The sequence below is a fragment of the Notolepis coatsorum genome, assembly GCF_963971535.1.
Source record: "Notolepis coatsorum genome assembly, chromosome: 20".
Lineage (NCBI taxonomy): Eukaryota > Metazoa > Chordata > Actinopteri > Aulopiformes > Paralepididae > Notolepis > Notolepis coatsorum.
In genome coordinates, this window is record NC_140184.1 from 14,110,962 (window position 1) to 14,134,897 (window position 23,936).

The window sequence follows — 23,936 nt, forward strand, 5'->3', positions numbered from 1 at the left end:
CACATGTTTTGCCTTAGGTACATTTTGGTGGTGGAAAATGCTCGGGAAAGCCATTCCCTCACCTTTCAAAAAGTGTAGATACAGAGTAGCATCTGCACAAGGGTATACATAAGTGCTTACATAGAACTGTCCAGTAAGGGTCTACTGTAGTTATGCTATAGAATAGTATAGGAAGTAGGGCTGACCGCGACTAGTCGACTAATAGATCGAAAGGAGCCGTAGTCGACTGCCAACCTCTCAATACAAAAAAAGGGGATGGTTGAAGAATCTATCGCATGTCCCCTCCGATACATGCGGAGTCAGCCAGCCACTTCTTTTCACATGCCAGCGTGGACTCTCATCATTGGCGAGGTATAACGTGTGGGAGGCTCACACTACCCTCGACATCTCCTGTCCTTGCTGTGCAGGCGCCCTGACCGACCTGTAGGAGTCACTGTTTACAACGACCAGATTACCACCCATCGACTCCCCTCCCGCTGACTCTGCCAATTGAGTCAGTATGAAGGCCGGCCCAAGCCGGAGGCAACGCTGACAGCCGGATTCGATACCGGTGTCTCACGCGTTGGTGACGAGCGCTTAGACAGCTGCGCCACCCAGCCGCCTCGCGTGGATATATCTATAGTGGAATAGACTGTATTAATCTCTGACACCCGGAGACTATTTTCTGAAAATCTGCCTAAAATACATACCTAAGTAAATGGAATATTGCTCCACTTCTACAAGGCCATTTGCATAATTCTTGTATGTATTCCCAGTGTCAGAAATATTGTGTCTATTACTAGGCTTGCTTAAATTGTGATGAAAGAAAGGAGAATATGAATTATGATTTTTCTTTGCATCTTTGACAGTGAATAACACCATGCTAGTAATGACCAAACATTAAAAACTGCCACTGATCTCGTTCAGTACCTTCTTGAGATCGTACAAAAGATCTAAGGAAATGAATAAAGGGAAGATGATTAAACAGAAGGTTCTGTAGATACAGTACTGAATTCTCTCATCCGGACCAATGCAATATGTTAAATATTATTATAGAATAGCAGGCTTATAAATTACCTTATTATAGCCAATTCGCACATTTATATATATACATATATTATCTTTCAAATGCCAGAGTTCAATTTGGATTTAGTATCACCAGGCGTGCATAAGAACAGATAATGAAATCGACTGTACTTTTTTATTTTCACCACAGTGCAACCGTTGTGAAACAAATTTCAGATCTAATTGTTGCTGCATGCTAACAATAGGGAAGAGAAACTAACTGCGTTTCAATATTTATCAAAAACGTTACCTTTTCTGGTAGAATTATCCCGAATAATAAGAGTTATTGAAATAATTCATACAGAACTATGAACCCCATAGAACCTTACAGGAAGTGTAGTTTTGAAAGATTCCAACGCAGATCCAGAGCTCTGGATGTCCGCTACAAAATGGCTGCAAAAAAACTACAATTCCCATGATTCAAGGTTTTACAAAATGGTCGCATCTTGCGGAATATACAGACATTTCGAAGAGGAAAATCTATCTAATAACACTTTAACCTATTCCTAAACTAACATATTGATGATAATATACATTCTAAATGCTGTTGTGACATGGTTATGATGTTTATACTTGAATACGTTCGAAAAATCGCTACTTTTATAGAATAGAGTGGATCGGATTCTGCGCATGAGGTTTCAGTCAAGCTTACAACCACTTACCAATTTTCTACATTTATCATGCCAGTTTACTACATTTAACGCAGGTCGATGTCAACCAACATCTCTGTGGTGGCCTTAAGATGTCATGCTAAGATGTGTACTGTACTGTAGTAGAACTACAGTATGACTACTATAGGGCAGTGCAATATCTGTGATCTCCTAATAAAACAAGTCATTAGAATAATATAAGCCTACTTACTGTTCATTCATTATATATAAATCTATAACAATTTTGATCCGTCGCAAAGCGCATACCAACCCTTTTTTTGCGCACAGCCCTCGCATTATAATGAGCTGGAAGGGTGTGTCTGTATGCAAATTAAGTAAACGGTAACACGTGTTCAAGTTCATGAATGAGTGACGTACAGTATCTCATTCTCGGGATCGCAGGAGATCATTTGGCAAGTTAAGACAACCTCTCCACGCATTGGTGAATCCGGGGGTAATTGTCGTCGACTTTCTCTTACGACCTTCCAAGGAGGTTGTCGTAAGAGAAATCTTAAGACAATGTTGGTGAATGAGGTCCATTGCTCTTATAGAGATGGACAAAGTGAGACCTAGATTCCACAATACAGAACATGTCATTGATTGAAATTCCTTTCCCGTAGTGTAAAGAGTGAGCCTGGTCTCAACTGTTCTAATTTAAACCATTTCTAGATCTAACATCTTTGTACCTCTCTAGACTCTCTGACCACAGCCGTTATCTCTGAAATACAACTCTTTTATTGCCCTTGCCTCCCTATAAACCTCCTCCCACCTGGCTCCAGGTCACAGATCACATCCAGTACAATCGACAGGATTATTTCCAGTGGTTCCTCAACCCACTAATATAGATGTGTAATGGGAGTAGCTTACCCATAATGAAATATGGCTCAAAATTATATAATTATATGGTGAGTTTTGGTACGCCTCATGCTCCTAAATAATGATTCCGGTTCGCACACATCTAAGCGAGTGAAACACTCATACTGTCAAGTCCTGGCTTTAGGCAGAAAATACAAAACACATGCAGGTCATTGAACTGTCAGCTTTTAGGATATAATCTTTACTTACACATATTTCTTCTGGTTCGTACACATCTATCTTAGTTGCATTTAGCAAAACCCCCCAGCCCCCCACCCACCTAACCACCTCCAATGTACAGCCCCCCCCACCTACCCAACCTCCTCCAATGTACAGTTTCTATGTCAAATGTATATACTCTCTTTTCTGGACTCTTTTCGTATCACAAACAGTAGTGTATTTGCAAATCTGGTATGTCATAAATGTATAGATGTAGCAGTACTGTCTATCTGTATGTCATGTATGTCATATATGTTATGATGAATTGAAAATGGGGGACCCTGATGTAAACAAGACGAAAGTCTTTCTCTGGTCTGCATCCCCTTAACAATTGTGTGTATTGAGCTGTACTGTATTGTACCCATTCTGCATTCTGTTAATACAATTTCCAATCAATCGTACCAGCAGCCATCAGGCTCCACAACAGTGGGCAAGGACCGCTGCCAGCAGCCAAGAGAACTAATGACAGCAGAACTCGAGAACTACTAGGAATGTCTGATCACTAAGGCCCCGTCCACACGAACGCTGGGTTTAATGTAACCGTGATTGTATGTGCGCAGTTGCACTGTTCGGCCACACACAACCGGGGATTTGCTACACTGCAACCGCGGTCTTTTGAAACCGGTGGCCAGGGTGGAGTTGTGCGGTTTTGCAGTTGCGTGTGGGCATAGCAACCGAGGTTATTCCCAGTGTTTACAGCAGAGCTGTCGCAATTATTCCCCATGTTCACGGCAGACTGCGGGGTAGAGAGATTAGAGCAGAGCCAACTACACCAGTGTTTACAGCAGAGCTGTCCCAAGTAGCGTTATATGAAAATGATTGTAACAAACTTTTGTTCAAAACGTATCGTCTGTGTTGAAGAGTGTTGTGATCGACTGATGTCTGTTGACGCTCAGAGTAAACATGTAGCTGCAGCTAAACTAAACTCATGTGTTGTCAAGTTATTGTTATAACTTATAAGGAACCCAGTCCAGACTGCATCCCCTTAACAATTGTTTGTATTGAGCCGTATTGTACCCATTCTGCAATCTGTTAAATAACGTTTACATCCATTTCATATCGGTAACGTTACTTCTTCTTCTTCAGTTAATTAATGGCAGATCGTGACCCAACAGGAAGTTTAGTGAGCGTTCAGTCTTTTCTGATTGGTTGAAATGGCCTTCATGTCTGAACAACATCGCCGCCTACTGCTTTGGCATTGTATTACATTGTACTAAATGTATCGGTTGCTGGGTTCCAGCTCTGCCCGTGAGTACGCAGTTATACACGGTTGTCCACCTGTGTTCACCGTGTGGACGGAGTTTTATTTTTTCAAACTTCGGTCATATTAAATCCAAACTCTCGTGTGGACAGGGCCTAAGTGTGTCTGACTCTTACAACCTATGACTTATATCATGCCAGTTAGGGTACCTTCTGTATACTGCTATTCCCCCCCCCCCCCCCAACACATTTAAATGTGATACAGAGAAGTTATCACAACACGGAAGTAACTTCCTATCAAATCATATTTAAGACCATTTAAGACTTTGTGAGGCCTCAAGTTCTTCTCAATAAAGTTATGACTTTTTAAGACCACACGGAAACCCTGTCAAGGATGTACTACAACAGCAACTCACTTTCTTGAACTATTTAATTACATTTTTTTAAGATTTACTTTTTTAGCATTTATTGCTTTTCATGGTCAGACATGATTGACAAAGGAGGAGAGAATGAATGGGAGAAGAGGCGGGGAAGACATGCGACAAATGTCACCGGGAGCCACGAGGGCGCCCCTTCTTGAACTATTTTAACCTCTTTTTATTTATTTAATTTTTTAGTTTTTTGTTTAAAACAATCACTTCTCCTCTACATTTCCTGTAGAGGTTAGGAACGCTTGTGTTGACGTCCCAGAGTTCAGTGGGTTTGGAAATCCAGATTTACCATCAATGATGACATCTCCTCTACGAAGGTGAAAGTGAAAGTAGACAGAACGAGGGCTTGCCTTCAGGGCCTCAGACAGCTGAATCATTCACCAGGAATGCCAGATGACGTGCTTTCCTGGGAAAGGGACTGTGAATGAACAGGAACATACCATAACATACTATAACTATCCTACATGTTGCTATTTTAAAAAGGAGCGATTCAACAGCCGTTCTCTTTCACTCACAACGTTGGTTCACAACCTCAGAACCTCATCGGTTACAACCGGTTCATTTTAGTCAAGAGATCTGGTGCTTTTCATTATGGGCTTTCCCCACCCCAAACAATAACACAGAAAATACCCAGAGAGGGCATTGCTATATCCTCTCTATCATGAAATGCAGGCCAGCTGAAATGAGGATGTAATTGAGGACCACCAAATACGATGCTCGTTCAACCTAACCGTATGTGGAGGAGCCTAGAATGAACACAAAGCAAATTCAGGTCTTGCATGTGTGTGTGTGTTCCTATGTGTCACCCATCTTACATGTGTGTGTTTCTGCATGACAAATAAAGACTTCTTCTTCTAAAATGTCCGTTTGTTTTTGTTGTCAAGCTGAAAACGTCTATAGAAGAAGAAGCCTTTATGGGGGGGGGAGGGGGGTCACTGTGTGTGTGTGTTCTTGTACCTCCAAGACCTCTTTCATCTGGTATTCCCGCAGCTGCTCCTGGAAGCCGTGGTTTGGGCCGACGAAGGAGCGGACGGCCTTGACGGCAGACAGACAGTCCTCCCAGCTGTAGTGGGTGATGGTCATCAAGTAGGCCACTACCATGGTGGTGCTGCGAGACACACCTGCCAGGCTGCAACAACAACAACAACAACAGGTACAGCATAAGCTGGTTGTTCATCGATATACATTAAAGGTGCACTATGCAGTTTTGTGGGATGGGGGGTATTTACATTTTTACAGAGCCTGCTATTAGTTTCCAAAAACATATTTACTTTACATGTAATTCTTACAATTATTATTTTATGTATTCTAAATTGTCAAGCACATACGTTACTTTGTAGGAATGCAGGAATGAAACGTCATCTATAGTTAAGACAGAGGTGGGTATTCTTGTGGTCATGAAAACCTACCAGTGCACTAGACAAGCTCCACCGTTTAGACGACATTCATGGATGAAGCTGATGCACTCTTTAAAATGCTGTGACCTGGAGGAACAGAACGACCGTCAGTAACATGATCAAAGGGCATGAACCTCTACATGCCCTGAAACATGGAAATCCACTTTTCTTACATTTTGTTGTATGTGGGGGAAAAAGTCTAATAATAATAACAATACAATAACTACAAAACCGTTAGAATTCTATTAACACAATGGCCGCCAAGAACGAGTTAACTCGTTATAGCCCGCCAATCGTTGGCCGCCAACAACGAGTATACTCGTTATTATGATCGTTATTTCTTTTATTCGCTATTTCCATTCATAATTCATCCTGCAACGGTGCGATACCGTCGCCTGATGCCTTGCGCTATTGCACTCCATTTGAAACGATGTGGGTTGTTTTCCTGGCCGAGCTGCAACGTGCAGGCGGGGTCTAAACACTCCAGCAAGGCAAGCGCTCATAACGATGCATCGACGAGGCTCCACCGCCCGCCCGTTCATTTTCTTTGGTGGTAAACGTGTGGAATGGCGATCAGATAATTGGATTATTCTTTTTGCAGTACATCATAGACAAGGTAAGGACTATATATTATCAATCTTGCGTTGATCCAGCCTGTGTGTGTGCCGTTGGCTACGATCAAAGCACAGAGGGCTGGTTTTCCCCCGTCCCCTTTTGTGCATGCATGATGAAACATAATACCGATAATCTAGCGTTGATTTCAGGATGATTCAATAATCAGGTGAGAAATGGCAACGTGTGACGGAGTTCCCTGGGATTACACAGGATCACTCTACAACTATACTCATATTCACCACGGTATAAAACGGAAATGTATGGATGAAAAAATAAATCAGTTTTTTGCATGTTGACCGGAAGAAACCCACTGACAATCAACGGTGTTATTAGGCTCTAAATATAGGTTTAGCTCTGCAAACAAGGTGAGCGATTACATGGGGTTAATGGGTGGCATGGCCTATGCACTTCCCGGAAGGGGCGTGGCACTCACGTGGCTCTGAAGATGTTTAGAGGTTGAGGTGGATCGAGTAGCGTCATTGTTTCAAGTCAAAAGGTATGGGAACACTTTGGCTATCCAAAAGGATCAAACAGAAATGTATAAATTGTGATGGGTCTCCAACCTGAAAAACATTTCCAAAAAAAGTGTCTGCCATGGGAGCTGGTCAGCTAGCTAACCCGCTGTCATATCTGTGCTGTAGTTAGTTTGAGCTAACTAGCTAAAGTTAGCAAGCGTTCCGTCAGAAACTCAAGTCAAGTCAAGAGTTTTATTTGTCACGGCATACAAGTATACAATGAAATGCGGGGGGTCTTGCCCGCAACGATTGTGCATAATACAATAGTAATATATAATAAGAATCCAATAGAACGACATTGTGCAATAAAACAAGTAAACAAAGTAGGGCATATCGATCGGTATATGTACATGAGTTATTTGCAGAGCATGGTAGGACATGCTAGGTCCTGTGGTAGTGCAATACACTGTTAGCTACGGATGAGGCACTGTGTCTTTATGTACACTGCTATACATGATATATGATACAATCTCAAGTTATACTATACTATTCTTAAAGTGACCTTTCCTTTTGTAAAGTGACCATAAGTGTGAGCGTGTGCAGCATGAGTGTGTGTTTGCTCATGTTAAAGTGGCTGCTAGTGTGTGAGCGTGTACAGTGTGTGTGTTGTGTGTCTGCTCATGTGTGCTTGTGTGTGGAGAGTTCAGTGTTCAAGGCTCTGATGGCCTGGGGGAAGAAGCTGAGCCGAAGTCTCTCTGTCCTAGTAGCTGGTGTTCGCAGGCGTCTGCCTGACCTCAGCAGCATGAACAGGCTGTTGTTGGGGTGGTGAGGGTCTTTCATTATTCTGCAGGCTCTGGATTTGCACCTCTTGTTGTATAGAACCTGCAGGGGTGGTAGTGCAATACCCGTGGTACGCTCGGCTGAGCGCACCACTCTCTGTAGGGCCTTCTTGTCCTGTGCCGTGCTGTTTCCATACCAGGCAGTGATGTTTCCAGTCAAGATGCTCTCTACAGCTCTGGAGTAGAAGGACTGGAGTATCTTCCCAGATACTCTGAACTTCCTTAACTGTCTCAGGTGGTAGAGGCGCTGCTTCACATTTTTTATGACTGAGTCTATGTGTGTTGTCCATGTCAGATCCTCTGAGATGTGGACCCCCAGGTACTTAAAGCTGCTCACCCTGTCCACGGTAGCCCCGTTTATCCTCAGTGGTGTGTGTGTCTCCTGCTGTCTTCTCCTAAAATCCACGATCAGTTCCTTGGTTTTACCAATGTTCAGGAGCAAGCTGTTGTCCTGGCACCAGCGTTCCAGTACCTCAACCTCCTCCCGGTAGACCTTCTCGTCGTTGTCCGAGATCAGCCCCACCACCACTGTGTTGTCCGCAAACTTCACTATGGAGTTGGAGCTGAAGTTGGCCACACAGTCATGTGTGTATAGTGAGTACAGCAGGGGGCTCAGAACACAGCCCTGGGGGGACCCAATGCTCAGGGTGATGGTGTTGGAGGTCTGGCTCACAGTTGAAAAAAGGTTATCGTCTAACTCACTTGTATTGTGTAAATCAGTCATTAACAGCAAGACTCCATATTTTGTGTTTGAGCAACTTGTTTACAGAAGCTCTATACAAGACCATAATACAAGAGGGGCCAGAAATGGTCAGTTTGTACTCCCTCGTCCTAGAACCAATGCTTTAAAGCAGTCTTTTATTTATAGGTGCATAACACTCTGGAACAACCTACCTAGTTATCTCTACACTTTTAGTAAATCAATTTTTAAAAAGAAACTCAAATCTCAATTACAGTTGTTGCCTTAATGTGTATTGCATTCGTGTATGGGTTTTTGCCTATTAGCCTACAAGTTCTCATTTTGTATCTTTTAAAATGGATATTTATTGTATGTTTTTAGTTAATTGTTTTGTTTTTTATTTCCATCTATAGCATCTGTGAAAGTATCTTATTTTGCTATATACTAAATCCTTGTTTTTATCTTTTGTATTGATCTATGCATTAACTGTTTTATGTATTGTGTTGTGTGGACCCCAGGAAGACTAGCTGGGAGCCATGGCACCAGCTAATGGGGATCCTTAATAAAAACAAAAACAAACCCCCCACCCTGACCGCCTGGGGCCTTTCACTCAGAAAGTCCAGTATCCAGGCGCTCAGAGCGGAGCTCAGACCCAGCTCGATCAGCTTGTCCACCAGTCTGGTGGGGACTATGGTGTTGAATGCTGAGCTGTAGTCAATGAACAACAGTCTCACATAGCCCCCCTTCTGGCGGTCCAGGTGAGAGAGTGTGCTGTGCAGTACCTGGGAGACCGCATCATCAGTGGACCTGTTTGGCCTGTATGCAAATTGCATAGGGTCCATATCACTGGGGAGGGAGGCACAAATGTGATCCTTGACCAGCCTCTCAAAACATTTCATGGCCACAGGTGAGTGCCACCGGTCTGTAGTCATTGAGACCTGTTGGGGAGGATTTCTTTGGTACCGGGATAATGGTAGACATCTTGAAGCAGGCAGGGACCACTGACTCTGCCAGGGATCGATTAAATATGGTGGTGAACACAGGGGCTAGCTGGTTAGCACAGGACTTAAGTATGCGTCCTGTTATTCCATCTGGGCCAGCAGCCTTTCTGGTGTTCACCTGCATAAATGCTCTTCTCACACTGTGTACCGCCAATGAGAGAGCGTCCCCGCCCCCCCGCGGATGCCCCCCCCCCCTCCACAACAGCCGGCGCGCCAGTGACGTCACTAGCCGTTGAGCTAGCGTTGTCACTGTTTGTACCAAACCGAGCGTAGAAAGAGTTGAGTTTGTCCGCGAGAGAGGCGTCGTCGCTCCCCATTGAGGGGGCGCTGACTTTGTAGTCAGTTATCGTCCTCAGTCCCCGCCATAAGCCTCTTGTGTCATTCTGTGCCATTTGTGTCTCCATTTTGTCAGCATACGTCCGTTTGGCCAGTTTAACAGCCTTGCGCAGAGTGTAGACTGTTGTCTTGTACTCTTCCATGTTTCCTGTCGTTCTGCCCAGGTTGTAAGCAATGGTGCGAGTTTTCAGAGCCGCTCTGATAGTACTGTCCACCCACGGTTTCTGGTTTGGGAAGACTCTTGCCTTCTTTGTGGGGACGATACTATCAGCTAGTGTTGTTATGAAGGTCACAACAGTGTCTGCGAACTCGCTGACGTCACTGGCGCTTCCTTGGAACATATCCCAGTCGACATCTTCAAGGGCGTCCTGAAGTGTGGCCTCTGATTGGTCGGACCATCTCTTTACCTCACGTGACACGACGGCGTCACGTGATATCTGTTTGTAAGCGGGGAGAAGGAAGATGGAGTCATGATCAGATGTGCTTGTAGCTCCCGCTAGTGGAGGAGCCGGTACAGCCTTGTAGCCGGCTCTGAACGGGGTGTAGCAGTGATCGAGCGTGTTTCCCACTCTGGTGGAGCAGGCGATGTGCTGAAAAAAGGACGGCATCACTTTCTTCAAATTCGCCTGATTGAAATCACCGGCTACGATCATGGCTGCGTCCGGGTGTTTGATCTGGTGGGTGTTTAGATGTTCCTGTAGCTCCGCCAGAGCCCTGGCAGTGTTTGCTTGGGGAGGGATGTACACTCTCTGGGAAGGTGGAAGGGGCGACATTGAATGGAGAGATGTTCCATGTCCGGGGAGCATGAACGGGAGAGTATCTTGATCTCCTTGGGGCCAACCCAGCCGGTGTTAGTCAGAAGACAGACACCCCCGCCGATGCTCTTCCCGGAGGCTTCTGTGCGGTCCGCTCGGAAGACGGTGAAGGAGTCCGAGGGAGAGACGCTGTGGTCTGGCGTCGCTGGTTTCAACCAAGTCTCTGTGAAGCACAAGATGTTGCAGTCCCTCATCTCTCGCTGGAATCGGACCTTGGCTTGTAAATCATCCATTTTACTCTCTAGCGAACGTGCATTCGCCAGAAAGATGGATGGGATCGCCGGACGGTAAGCAGATCTTTTTAACCTTAATCTGATTCCACTTCTCCTGCCTCTATGCTTCTTCTTGCCGCCGCATTTCTCTTTGTCTCTGTCCCGCCTGATCTCCGGTGGCCAATCTTGGCATAAAGTGTCTCTAAACTCCTCTTTAAGTCCGGAGTTTAGGTCAATAAGTGACTGGCGGTCGTATGACGTCCCCGCCAGTGTTGTTTCTATAAAAAAGCAGTAAAAATAAACAAAAAGACTAAAAGTAAGCACAATCGTTGCGGAGCAAAACCAATGGCGACTAACCTGAGCCACGCCATTATACATGATAATGACAATATAAGATATATTTTAAGCACTCGCAAATCTTGCAGTCCCCCAATTGATTAAAGCACTGGTGTTACAAAGGGTCAGATTAAACCGAATATATATATTTATTACTTGAGATATATTGTATAATATTTGTATATCGTCTGATATCCCTTGTATATTCTTTGTACATATACACGGAATATCCCTTTACCTAGGTACAGGCCAGACCATAATATTCGTTCTCCTATTGGACAGCGACCCCTAGGCGCCAACGGCCATACCCCCAATGTCGAGTTCAAAGCCACCGCCAAGACATGTCTCAACATGTCCAGGTTTGCGCAGTAATACGAGACAGAACTGAGGTTGGCACTAGATTATTCACCTTACGTATAAATACGTCGCAGGTGGATACAGAAGCACTTAGACCAAAACGTTGAAGCCTTCACCACGATACAACGTGCCGTGAAGTGGGCCCTTTTTGCCCCTAAATAGAGCCTTGAGAACCGCGTGCGAATTGATAGCTAAAGTGTCAGAGTTTAACGCTGTATCGTCGAGTTCGACTTATTCTATTGTAAAGTAATAGTCTATTATTTATAGTGTATCGTGCGGCTACCGTTCTACCGTGACCAGCATTACCACCGGTTCGTCGTACCGAGCTAGTGCACTTATCCAGGCTGGGCGGCCTAACCTCGTGCCGCCATCCGAGGAGTCCTAGACGAGAACCGTGTGGATATGTACACCGGAGAACCTACACCGACGAATGCAGAGCCTTTTCCGGCTGGATTATATTGCTTTGGTACTGTGGCTGCTGGAGCAGAGAACCATCTACCCCACTGCTGTGTGGGATCTACCCTGTGAGGAGCACCGTCGAGCCCGCCTCTAGGACCCACAGAGGCTGGCTAGCTTTCATCCATGCTGCCATGCATACCGGAGTATAGCTGTTGCTTTGTCTACGGACCAAAGGATTATTGCACTGTCTCCTGTATCTGGAGTCTCTTTATTCCTCGTTGATCCAGACTTTGCTCCCGACAATTCCTCTCCCCTGCTGGCTTACAACCGGAGGGAACCCCCTTAGTATCTCCAGCTGACTACGAGTGTGCCTTATATAATTCTTATGCTACAGGTGGTATTAATTATACCCATCTTAATATGCTCATGGACTTACGCTCTTGACCTACTTAAGTGTTCTTCGCCATATAAGCGCAATTCATAATTCTCAATATTGTAACCTACTATTGCTGCTCTGCTAATAAATACTTCTAAATATGACTTTCTTTGTTAAGCCGTATTATTGTGTGGGTGTTCACCATATATACCGTGTACTGTATGGCCAGTAATTAAAGTACATAACTAAGTAGTGGTTTAATGATACCATACTCTCAATACAGTCAGGGAATTGTACCCCTCAGTTACAACTGGCGTACTTGCGCCCTCTGGCGCATTAAGCGATGGCGCAGAATGAGTTAAGCACCCCCACAGCCCAAATGGAATGATAAAAAAAAAATATTATTATTATTTTTGCATTCCAGTCGACTATCGGCACATTTTGGCCAATCAAAGTCCACTATCCAAATCCTTAGTCGGGGACAGCCCTAGCGTACGTGCTGTGCCACCGGGGTGCCACCGGGGGGCCCCCCTATCGCTAGGTGTTTAGTGAGTCGTTCCTCATCTCCATTGGGGAAAGTCTGGGAGTGTCGCTTATTTGGATTTCATGGTGGTTTTTGTTCTTGATCTATTGTGATGTTTCTTCTCGACTTGTACAGCCCATGGGGGCAATTCCATGTGATCTAGGGCTATACAAATACATTTGATTTGATACTTGCACGTGCAAGCTTACGTGGTAATAAAGACTTTTCTGATTCAGATTCTGATAACCCCCACACACACACACACACACACACACACACACACACACACACACACACACACACACACACACACACACACACACACACACACACACACACACACACACACACACACACACACACACACACACACACACACACACACACACACACACACACACACACACACACACACACACACACACACACACACACACACACACACACACACACACACACACACAAAATACGACTGTTCATCAAAACACTCAAGCACAGTATGGGATATGAAGTTGACTTATGGGTGGCATTCAAGTCCCTGCACTTTCTAAAAAATATAATATAAATCATTCTCCTGTCACTAAAAGTGTAAATACAGAGGTGCAATAACAGTGGGGTGAGGGCAGACCACGTGAGCGGATCGGCGCGGCCGAGAAATCCGCTCTTCGCTCTTTAAAGCTTGGTCCGCTCCGCTAATCGCTCATGTTGATCCCGCCCCCAAGTCGCTCTCCGCTCGCTCCCAGCTCACCTTGAATCGAGCGCTCCCCGCTCCCCGCGCCAGATCGCTCGGCAGATTTAAAAAAAAATTTGGAACATGGTGTAAATTAGCTCAAACTACAACAGTCTACACCCCCTGGGCCCCTTAACAATTGTTTGTATTGAGCCGCATTGTAATTGTACCCATTCTGCAATGTTAAATAACGTTGTTTATCCATTCACTAGCTCTATTAAGCGATGATAGGCTAGCCGAGCCACAATGCTATGGTCGCTGCCATTAACGTTAGCATGTAAGCTAACGACAACAACAATGGCGTCGATACTTTTTCTAACAGGAGTGAGTGAAGGAGGAGGAGTGAAGCCTGAACAGGATATCACAGGTTCACCCTTCTCATTGGTTGAAAATGGCCTTCATGTTTGTACATCGCCATCTGTTGCTTTGGCATTATACTGCATGTATATTACATCAACAGTGTTAAACCACTGTGAGCGGCCTGGAGTGGATTGGAGCGGAGGAGAACTCTCGCTCCGGACGTCGCGCCGACTCATTTTAAAACCCACTCCTCGCTCACGTCAAATCCGCCCGCTCCGCGCCCCGCGCCGCTCACGCTCCGATCCGCTCACATGGCCTGGGTGAGGGTGATTAATTACATGTCCTCTGAAACTTCAGGGACTGGACCTTAAGAAACCATAAGAACTGAATTTATATTGTGCTGTTCCAGGCATGTGACCATAACAACTAGCCCTGCCACTTCCAGCCTCTCAAGCATTGGTCTCTATGTGCCTGTTAGTCTGTGTGTTCTTGGTCTCTATGTGCCTGTTAGTCTGTGTGTTCTTGGTCTCTATGTGCCTGTTAGTCTGTGTGTTACTTAATGTATGTCTGTCTGCATGCCTACATGTTGCTCAGGGACGTGCACAGGACTTTAGAGGGGCAGGTGCTCAAAGGCTGAAAAGGGCACTACACTTGTGTGTATATATTAACCGAGCGCGCAAGCACAATTTTTAAGGGCCCTTTTCGGGCGGGGGCCCCCTTTTTATGCTTTTTGGGGGGTTTTGGTGATCAAATATTGAATATTGAACTATAATAATCAGTGCAGGAGCTCACTTATCCTTGAAAGACACTTTTATCACTGACTTAAAAGGCCCATACATCTCCATAAATGTTCAGGGGGGAGGGAATAAGTGCTTACCCTACAGACCCCAAGAAGTGCTGTATATTCTGTATCGTTTAATATAAATGCATTTTTTATTCCAATCCCGATTTGTATTTGAGATTCCCAAATCCCATCGGACTTGACTTCTTTGTGTCCCTCAATGAGTGTAATACGAGCATTCAACTGTATGCGCCACAGCAGTTTCTATCATCATCACCCACGCTATGCATAAAATATATAGAGGCACGCTGAGTAGGCCGTGTGAACTGCAATGGAATATGGGGCATCTCTCTCTCTTTACCTAATATTTTGATTCTATCCTGACATTTTTCAGTTGGAAGGGCAGTCTATATGTGTAACGGTAAAAAAAAAGAAAAAAAAATTCAAAAAGGGCACTTTTTTGATGAGGCTCAAAAAGGCAGGTGCTCAAGCACCCCTTGGCCTCTATGTGTGCACGTGCCTGATGTTGCTGATGTTACATTGTCCCAGTCTTGCCTTGTTCTGGCTCAGCACTTTTTCCTGTATTCTGTATTGTATTCTCCCATCCTATTCTGTATTTCCCCCACTTTGCCAATAGCAGATTGTGTATTTAATAGCCTTAATCACTTTCAACTATGCCGTTATATTCAAGCTCTTAAAATGTCTCTCTATTATGTTTTTACCTGGCATTTAACACCCCCTCCCACCCACCCACCCACCCCTCCTAATGTACAGTTTCCCCCTCGTATGTATATATTATGTTCTGTTAGGATCTCTGTTTAACAGTACTGTATATGCATATCTTGTATGTCACAAATGTAACAGTACTGTATATCTGTATGTCATAAATGTCATGATATATATCTGTACGCTGAAATTAAGCGCATCCATTTGTGATACCGTCAAGTGCCAGGTTTTGGAGTTGGTCCAATGACAATCATCAACCACTCACAATTCATTAGTGAGCGACTTTGTGGGCTTCAGCTATTACATCCAAATATGTTTTATTTAAATGTAGGGCTTACAGCCCTGAATCAATCAGAAAATACACCCATTTCAGCTATTTGCATATTCATGACAGACGCATCGTATAGTTACTTATACGCCGTCTTTGCAGTGGAAATGACAGACGTTCAAATGCAGAGTAACTTCTCTTAAACCACTGTTAGTGATTCTGCCTGAAGCCTACATTTTCTAACAGCCATCAGAAGGTTGAGTCATGGTGTTCTACTCAAACAACATGCGCTACCAGTGGCCAGTCTGTTGTTATTCCATCATTTCTTTGTTGACAAAACCCGGCCCGCACTTTAGCTCTGCCTATTTTATAAACCTACTGTATGCATTTAAAAAGTATTTAAATACCTTGTTTAGGTCAATTATTCCAGCTTTAAATACAATCTATGGGTAAGTGGGAAACTAGACACATCAAATCAGATCTCACATCTAACATAGTTGAACAAATGTTCAAAACACTTGAAATAAAAACAGACATTCTGGGCTTTTACCTATAGGCATCAATTGTTGTTGAAATATACATTTGATCAGCACAAATGAAAAACAACCTATTTGATATCACTGTGCCAATACTTCTGCATCTAAGTGTGAGCAAATCTAGACTTTTCTACTTTTCTACACTACCAGGAAACACACTGGTGCCGTATTGCACAATAGAGAAGACTATGGTCTCCTGGGGAGCAGAGGCTGGTTACTCAATAGACTCAACAGACTGGTGCTAAAACAGATGGACAGATGCCTGTCTGCTTTCCTTTTCTCTGAGGTCCAAACTCCTCTTGAAAACATGTCCCCTCAGCACTTTGGTCTGTCTCTCCCGGCCAGAGGCTTCCGGCCAACTTGTTTAATGTGCAGAAATCATCTGTGACTGAATAACTAACTAGGGGTGTAACGGTACACAAAAACCACGATACGGTACCTCGGTTTTGAAGTCAAGGTGCGGTACAGGTTTTTGGTACAGTGGGGGAAAGTTTGGCTTTCCATGTTCCACTCAGGGGTGATGTAGTGTGCAGTAACTAATTGTACTTGTAGGCCTGTCAACAATATATATATTTTTTGTATCCACTTTTTCTCCTTATTTTTCTATTTTTCTCCCATCCCAATTTTGCCTCGCCAATTCTCCCTTCAATTCTCCCCTCCCCTGTCTCGAACGTTGCTAGACTATGTCAACAAATATTCTATATTGAAATTAATAATCGACTTGTAAAAAGAAAAATAATTATAATAATTATACTGGTGGGCGGTCGTTGTATTTGTTCGGTACACAGCCGTACGGTCCGGTACGGTACGGTTTGATTGATTGAAAAGTGTATTAACAGATTGCAGAATGGGTACAGTACAGCTCAATACATACAATTGTTAAGGGGATGCAGACCAGAGAAAGACTTTCGTCTTGTTTACATCAGGGTCCCCCATTTTCAATTCATCATAAGACACACACAACATACATATAGACAGTACTGCTACATCTATACATTTATGACATACCAGATTTGCAAATACAGTACTGTTTGTGATACTAAAAAAATCCAGAAAAAGAGTGTATATACATTTGCCATAGAAACTGTACATTGGAGGTGGGGGGGGGGGGGACACTGTACACTGTACATTGGAATACTGACATACATTTGACATAGAAACTGTACATTGGAGGAGGTTGGGTAGGTGGGGTTGGGTGGGGCTGTACATTGGAGGTGGGGGGGGTTGGGTAGGGGGCACTGTACATTGGAATACTGACAAGGCCATACTTGGTCTTTCTTTACTGTACAACTGGGTTAGGACATTTGTAGGGGCCAGTTTCGAATTGCAGTCTCCCGTAGGTGTTCTTTGAGAGTGTTTTTGAAAGTGGGTAGTGATTCACATTCCTTTACAGCTTTGGGTAGGGCGTTCCACATTGATGTGGCATAATTGCGAAACGTGTTTAGTCCCTTGTTTGAGCCGAATCTGGGTTTTACGTGATTTGTGGAGCTCCCTCTGGTGTTGTGATCGTGGTATTCACTGACCTTTGGGAAGTATTTTGACATGTGAATGAATGAATGAATGAAAAACTTTATTTAACAGATTGCAGAATGGGTACAATACAGTACGGCTCAATACATACAATTGTTAAGGGGATGCAGACCTGAGAAAGACGTTTGTCTTGTTTCCATCAGGGTCCCCCATTTTCAATTCATATAGACATATATGACATACATGACATACAGATAGTCAGTACTGCTACATCTATACATTTATGACATACCAGATTTGCAAATACAGTACTGTTTGTGATACAGAAGGAGTCAAGAAAAGGGAGTATATACATTTGACGTAGAAACTGTACATTGGAGGTTGGGTGGGGGGGGTTGGGTACATTGGGATATTGACAACCATACTGGGTAATTTACATTGGAGGTGGTTGGGGGGGGGGGGGGGGGCGGGGGGCATACTGTATAAACAAGTAACACTGTACATTGAGGGGGGGGGGGGAGGAGACACTGTACAAACAAACACAATTGTACATTGAACTATTGACAAAACCATACTAGGTAAATGACTGTACATTGGAGGGGGTTGGAATGATTGGGTTAGGATATTTACAGGGGCCAGTGTTGAATTGCAGTCTCCCGTAGGTGTCCCTTGAGAGAGGTTTTGAAAGTGGGTAGTGATCCACATTCCTTTACAGCTTTGGGTAGGGCGTTCCACATTGATGTGGCATAATTGCGAAACGTGTTTAGTCCCTTATTTGAGCCGAATCTGGGTTTGACATGATTTGTGGAGCTCCCTCTGGTGTTGTGATCGTGGTATTCACTGACCTTTGGGAAGTATTTTGACATGTACATGGGTACCTTGGTCGTGTAGTGTATCTTGTAGACCAGGCCCATTGCAAGTTGCTGTACTCTGTCGTCTACTCTAAGCCATCCTAGGTTGGCAAAGTGGGCAGGGGTGAGGTGGGTTCTAGGAGTCAGGTCAAGCAGTAGTCTGACTAGTTTGTTTTGAGATGTTTGTAATTTGGTTTTTAGTGCCTTTGAGGTGCTTTGGTACCATGAGGTGCAAGCATAGTCGTAGTACCCTTGAATGAGTGCTCCTGCCAGAGTCTTCATGGGTATTCTTGTTTACCAGAGAGGAGATCCGGTACAAGAATCGAGTTCGTTGGTTGACCTTTTTTATTACATTGGATGCCATTTTGTCACAGGAAAGATTAGCCTCTAGGATGGAACCCAGGTAGGTAATTTCATCTTTCCTTGTGACAATATTGTCACCCACTGTAACTGAGAAGCCGTCGGTCTTGCTGAGTTTGTTATTTGAACCGAAGAGAATGGACTCTGCCCATGTGTAATGATAGTTTGTTGTCGGCGAGCCATATGCAGATTTTGCCTAGTTCCGAGCTGAGGGTTTTTTCAACCTGTAACTTGTTCTTGTCAGAGACCAGCAGGGCTGAGTCGTCCGCAAACAGGAACAAGTTGCAGTCACAAGCTGACGACATGTCATTTGCATAAATTAGGAACAGTAGCGGTCGTAGTATGCAGTATGCGGTACACACTGAAACGGTTCGGTACGGATACGTGTACCTTTTCACCCCTACTAGCTACCTAATGATCTGGAGGTTGAACTAGCTGAATGCAGAGAACACTATCTAATGATCTGGAGGTTGAACTAGCTGAATGCAGAGAACACTATCTAATGATCTGGAGGTTGAACTAGCTGAATGCAGAGATTATCTAATGATCTGGAGGTTGAACTAGCTGAATGCAGAGAACACTATCTAATGATCTGGAGGTTGAACTAGCTGAATGCAGAGAACACTATCTAATGATCTGGAGGTTGAACTAGCTGAATGCAGAGAACACTATCTAATGATCTGGAGGTTGAACTAGCTGAATGCAGAGATTATCTAATGATCTGGAGGTTGAACTAGCTGAATGCAGAGATTATCTAATGATCTGGAGGTTTAACTAGCTGAATGCAGAGATTATCTAATGATCTGGAGGTTGAACTAGCTGAATGCAGAGAACACTATCTAATTATCTGCAGGTTTAACTAGCTGAATGCAGAGAACACTATAATGATCTGGAGGTTGAACTAGCTGAATGCAGAGAACACTATCTAATGATCTGGAGGTTTAACTAGCTGAATGCAGAGAACACTATAATTATCTGGAGGTTTAACTAGCTGAATGCAGAGAACACTATCTAATTATCTGGAGGTTTAACTAGCTGAATGCAGAGAACACTATCTAATTATCTGGAGGTTTAACTAACTGAATGCAAAGAACACTATAATTATCTGGAGGTTTAACTAACTGAATGCAGAGATTATCTAATGATCTGGAGGTTTAACTAGCTGAATGCAGAGAACACTATAATTATCTGGAGGTTTAACTAGCTGAATGCAGAGATTATCTAATGGTCTGGAGGTTTAACTAGCTGAATGCAGAGAACACTATAATTATCTGGAGGTTTAACTAGCTGAATGCAGAGAACACTATAATTATCTGGAGGTTTAACTAGCTGAATGCAGAGAACACTATCTAATTATCTGGAGGTTTAACTAGCTGAATGCAGAGATTATCTAATGATCTGGAGGTTTAACTAGCTGAATGCAGAGATTATCTAATGATCTGGAGGTTGAACTAGCTGAATGCAGAGATTATCTAATGATCTGGAGGTTGAACTAGCTGAATGCAGAGAACACTATCTAATTATCTGGAGGTTTAACTGGCTGAATGCAGAGATTATCTAATGATCTGGAGGTTTAACTAGCTGAATGCAGAGATTATCTAATGATCTGGAGGTTTAACTAGCTGAATGCAGAGAACACTATAATTATCTGGAGGTTTAACTAGCTGAATGCAGAGAACACTATAATTATCTGGAGGTTTAACTAGCTGAATGCAGAGAACACTATCTAATTATCTGGAGGTTTAACTAGCTGAATGCAGAGAACACTATAATTATCTGGAGGTTTAACTAGCTGAATGCAGAGAACACTATAATTATCTGGAGGGTTAACTAGCTGAATGCAGAGCACACTAATTATCTGGAGGTTTAACTAGCTGAATGCAGAGAACACTACCCAATGATCTGGGATTTTAACTAGCTGAATGCAGAGATTATCTAATGATCTGGAGGTTTAACTAGCTGAATGCAGAGAACACTATAATTATCTGGAGGTTTAACTAGCTGAATGCAGAGAACACTATCTAATGATCTGGGGGTTTAACTAGCTGAATGCAGAGAACACTATCTAATTATCTGGAGGTTTAACTAGCTGAATGCAGAGAACACTACCCAATGATCTGGGAGTTTAACTAGCTGAATGCAGAGATTATCTAATTATCTGGAGGGTTAACTAGCTGAATGCAGAGAACACTATCTAATTATCTGGAGGTTTAACTAGCTGAATGCAGAGAACACTATAATTATCTGGAGGTTTAACTAGCTGAATGCAGAGATTATCTAATGATCTGGAGGTTTAACTAGCTGAATGCAGAGATTATCTAATGATCTGGAGGTTTGATTGATTGATTGATTGAAAAGTTTATTAACAGATTGCAGAATGGGTACAGTACAGTACATCTCAATACATACAATTGTTAAGGGGATGCAGACCAGAGAAAGACTTTCGTCTTGTTTACACCAGGGTCCCCCATTTTCAATTCATCATAACATATATGACATACATGACATACAGATAGACAGTACTGCTACATCTATACATTTATGACATATCAGATTTGCAAATACAGTACTGTTTGTGATACAAAAGTGTCCAGAAAAGGAGTGTATATACATTTGGCGTAGAAACTGTACATTGGAGGAGGTTGGTGGGGTGGGGTTGGGTGAGGGCTGTACATTGGAGGTGGGGGGGGGGGGGGTTGGGTAGGGGACACACACACATTTTACACTGTACATTGGAATATTGACAAAGCCTTACTTGGTCATTTACTGTACAACTAGGTTAGGACATTTGTAGGGGCCAGTTTCGAATTGCAGTCTCACGTAGGTGTTTTTTGAGAGTGTTTTTGAAGGTGGGTAGTGATTCACATTCCTTTACAGCTTTAGGCAGGGCGTTCCACATTGATGTGGCATAATTGCGAAACGTGTTTAGTCCCTTGTTTGAGCCGAATCTGGGTTTTACATGATTTGTGGAGCTCCCTCTGGTGTTGTGATCGTGGTATTCACTGACCTTTGGGAAGTATTTTGACATGTACATGGGTACCTTGGTCGCGTAGTGTATCTTGTAGACCAGGCCCATTGCAAGTTGCTGTACTCTGTCGTCTACTCTAAGCCATCCTAGGTTGTCAAAGTGGGCAGGGGTGAGGTGGGTTCTAGGAGTCAGGTCAAGTAGTAGTCTGACTAGCTTGTTTTGAGATGTTTGTAATTTGTTTTTTAGTGCCTTTGAGGTGCTTTGGTACCATGAGGTGCAAGCATAGTCGTAGTACCCTTGAATGAGTGCTCCTGCTAGAGTCTTCAGGGTATTCTTGTTTACCAGAGAGGAGATCCGGTACAAGAATCGCGTTCGTTGGTTGACTTTTTTTATTACATTGGATGCCATTTTGTCACAGGAAAGATTAGCCTCTAGGATGGAACCCAGGTAGGTAATTTCATCTTTCCTTGTGATAATATTGTCACCCACTGTAACCGAGAAGCCGTCGGTCTTGCTGAGTTTGTTATTTGAACCGAAGAGAATGGACTCTGTTTTGCCCATGTGTAATGATAGTTTGTTGTCGGCGAGCCATATGCAGATTTTGCCTAGTTCCGAGCTGAGGGCTTTTTCAACCTGTAACTTGTTCTTGTCAGAGACCAGCAGGGCTGAGTCGTCCGCAAACAGGAACAAGTTGCAGTCACAAGCTGACAACATGTCATTTGCATAAATTAGGAATAGTAGCGGTCCTAGTATGCTTCCTTGTGGAACACCACAGCTCACTGTGAGGGGGGGGGATAGGGTACCGTTTACTTCCACCATCTGTTCCCTCCCCTCCAGGTAGGATTGTATCCAGCTCACTGATAAACTATCAAAACCAATTGCTTTTAGCTTGTCAATCAGAATGGTGTGATTGACAGTGTCGAAGGCCTTTTGTAGGTCCAGCATGACCATGCCGCAGTATTTGCCCGCGTCCACCTCTTGTTTGATGTGGTCGTTCAAGTAGAGAAGGCATGTGTCAGTGGAGTGGGATGTTCTGAAGCCAGATTGGAATTCGTAGATTAGATTTTTTTCCGCGAGGTACTTTTCGATCTGTTCGTATACTATTTTTTCCATGACTTTCGAGATGGATGTAAGGATAGAAACAGGGCGGTAGTTACCCGGGTCTAATTTGCTGCCCTTTTTGTGCAGGGGTGTTACTCTCGCAATTTTGAAGTCCTTGGGGACGTGTCCCTGTTTTATGGAGAGGTTTATTATGTGTGTGATGACTGGGGTGATGGCTGCTGCTGAGTCTCTGAGGAATTTGGAGGGGATGTTGTCATGGCCAGTGGCCTTGTTTGGTTGGAGGGCGCTCAGTTTTTTGAGTACCTCATCTGTAGTTACTATTTCCAGTTTGAAGTCGTCTTTGTGGACGCCTAGGTTCATGTAGTATGCTACTATGTGTTCTACCCCATACTGCCCTGAGTGGGAGGGTAGTTTGTTTACCAGTGTTGTGGCTATGTTTGTGAAGAAAGTGTTTAAGTAATTGGCTACATCCAGCTTGTCTGTGATGAGCGTGTTGTCCGTCTTTATGTTTATGTTTGAGAACCTGGTTTTGAGTTTTTTACTGCAGCCTAGTTGATTGTTGAGTAATTTCCAAAGTTCACGTGGTTTATTTTTGTTTTCCTCGGTTTTGTCATTGATGAAATTTTTTTTAGCAGTTTTGATCATGGAGTTTACGTCATTTCTTAGTCTGTTTCTTTCTAGTTTGAGTTCAGTCACGTGGTCTTGGAGTTCACTGCTCGTGCTTTTGGTAAGCTTTGACTGACTTTTACGAAACTCAGAGCATTTTTTGTCTCTGGCTTTCATAGCGGTCAGTATTTCAGATGTTTAACTAGCTGAATGCAGAGATTATATAATGATCTGGGGGTTTAACTAGCTGAATGCAGATATTATATAATGATCTGGGGGTTTAACTAGCTGAATGCAGAGAACACTATAATTATCTGGAGGTTTAACTAGCTAAATGCAGAGAACACTATAATTATCTTCAGGTTTAACTAGCTGAATGCAGAGAACACTATCTAATTATCTGGAGGTTTAACTAGCTGAATGCAGAGAACACCATCTAATTATCTGGAGGTTTAACTAGCTGAATGCAGAGATTATCTAATGATCTGGAGGTTTAACTAGCTGAATGCAGAGATTATCTAATGATCTGGAGGTTGAAC

The 23,936-nt window shown here is 43.5% G+C and overlaps 1 protein-coding gene across 1 annotated transcript in view; it reads right to left on the reverse strand.

Annotated features, from left to right (window-relative positions):
- The window catches only part of dusp22a (dual specificity phosphatase 22a), a 91,337-nt gene that overhangs the window by 24,793 nt on the left and 42,608 nt on the right, over window positions 1-23,936 (reverse strand). Inside the window, exons 5-6 of the mRNA XM_084337458.1 lie at window positions 5,809-5,883; window positions 5,357-5,528 (exon numbers count right to left, since the gene is read on the reverse strand). Coding sequence (XP_084193584.1) covers window positions 5,357-5,528; window positions 5,809-5,883 — 247 coding nt within the window. The remainder of the gene's footprint in view (window positions 1-5,356; window positions 5,529-5,808; window positions 5,884-23,936) is intronic.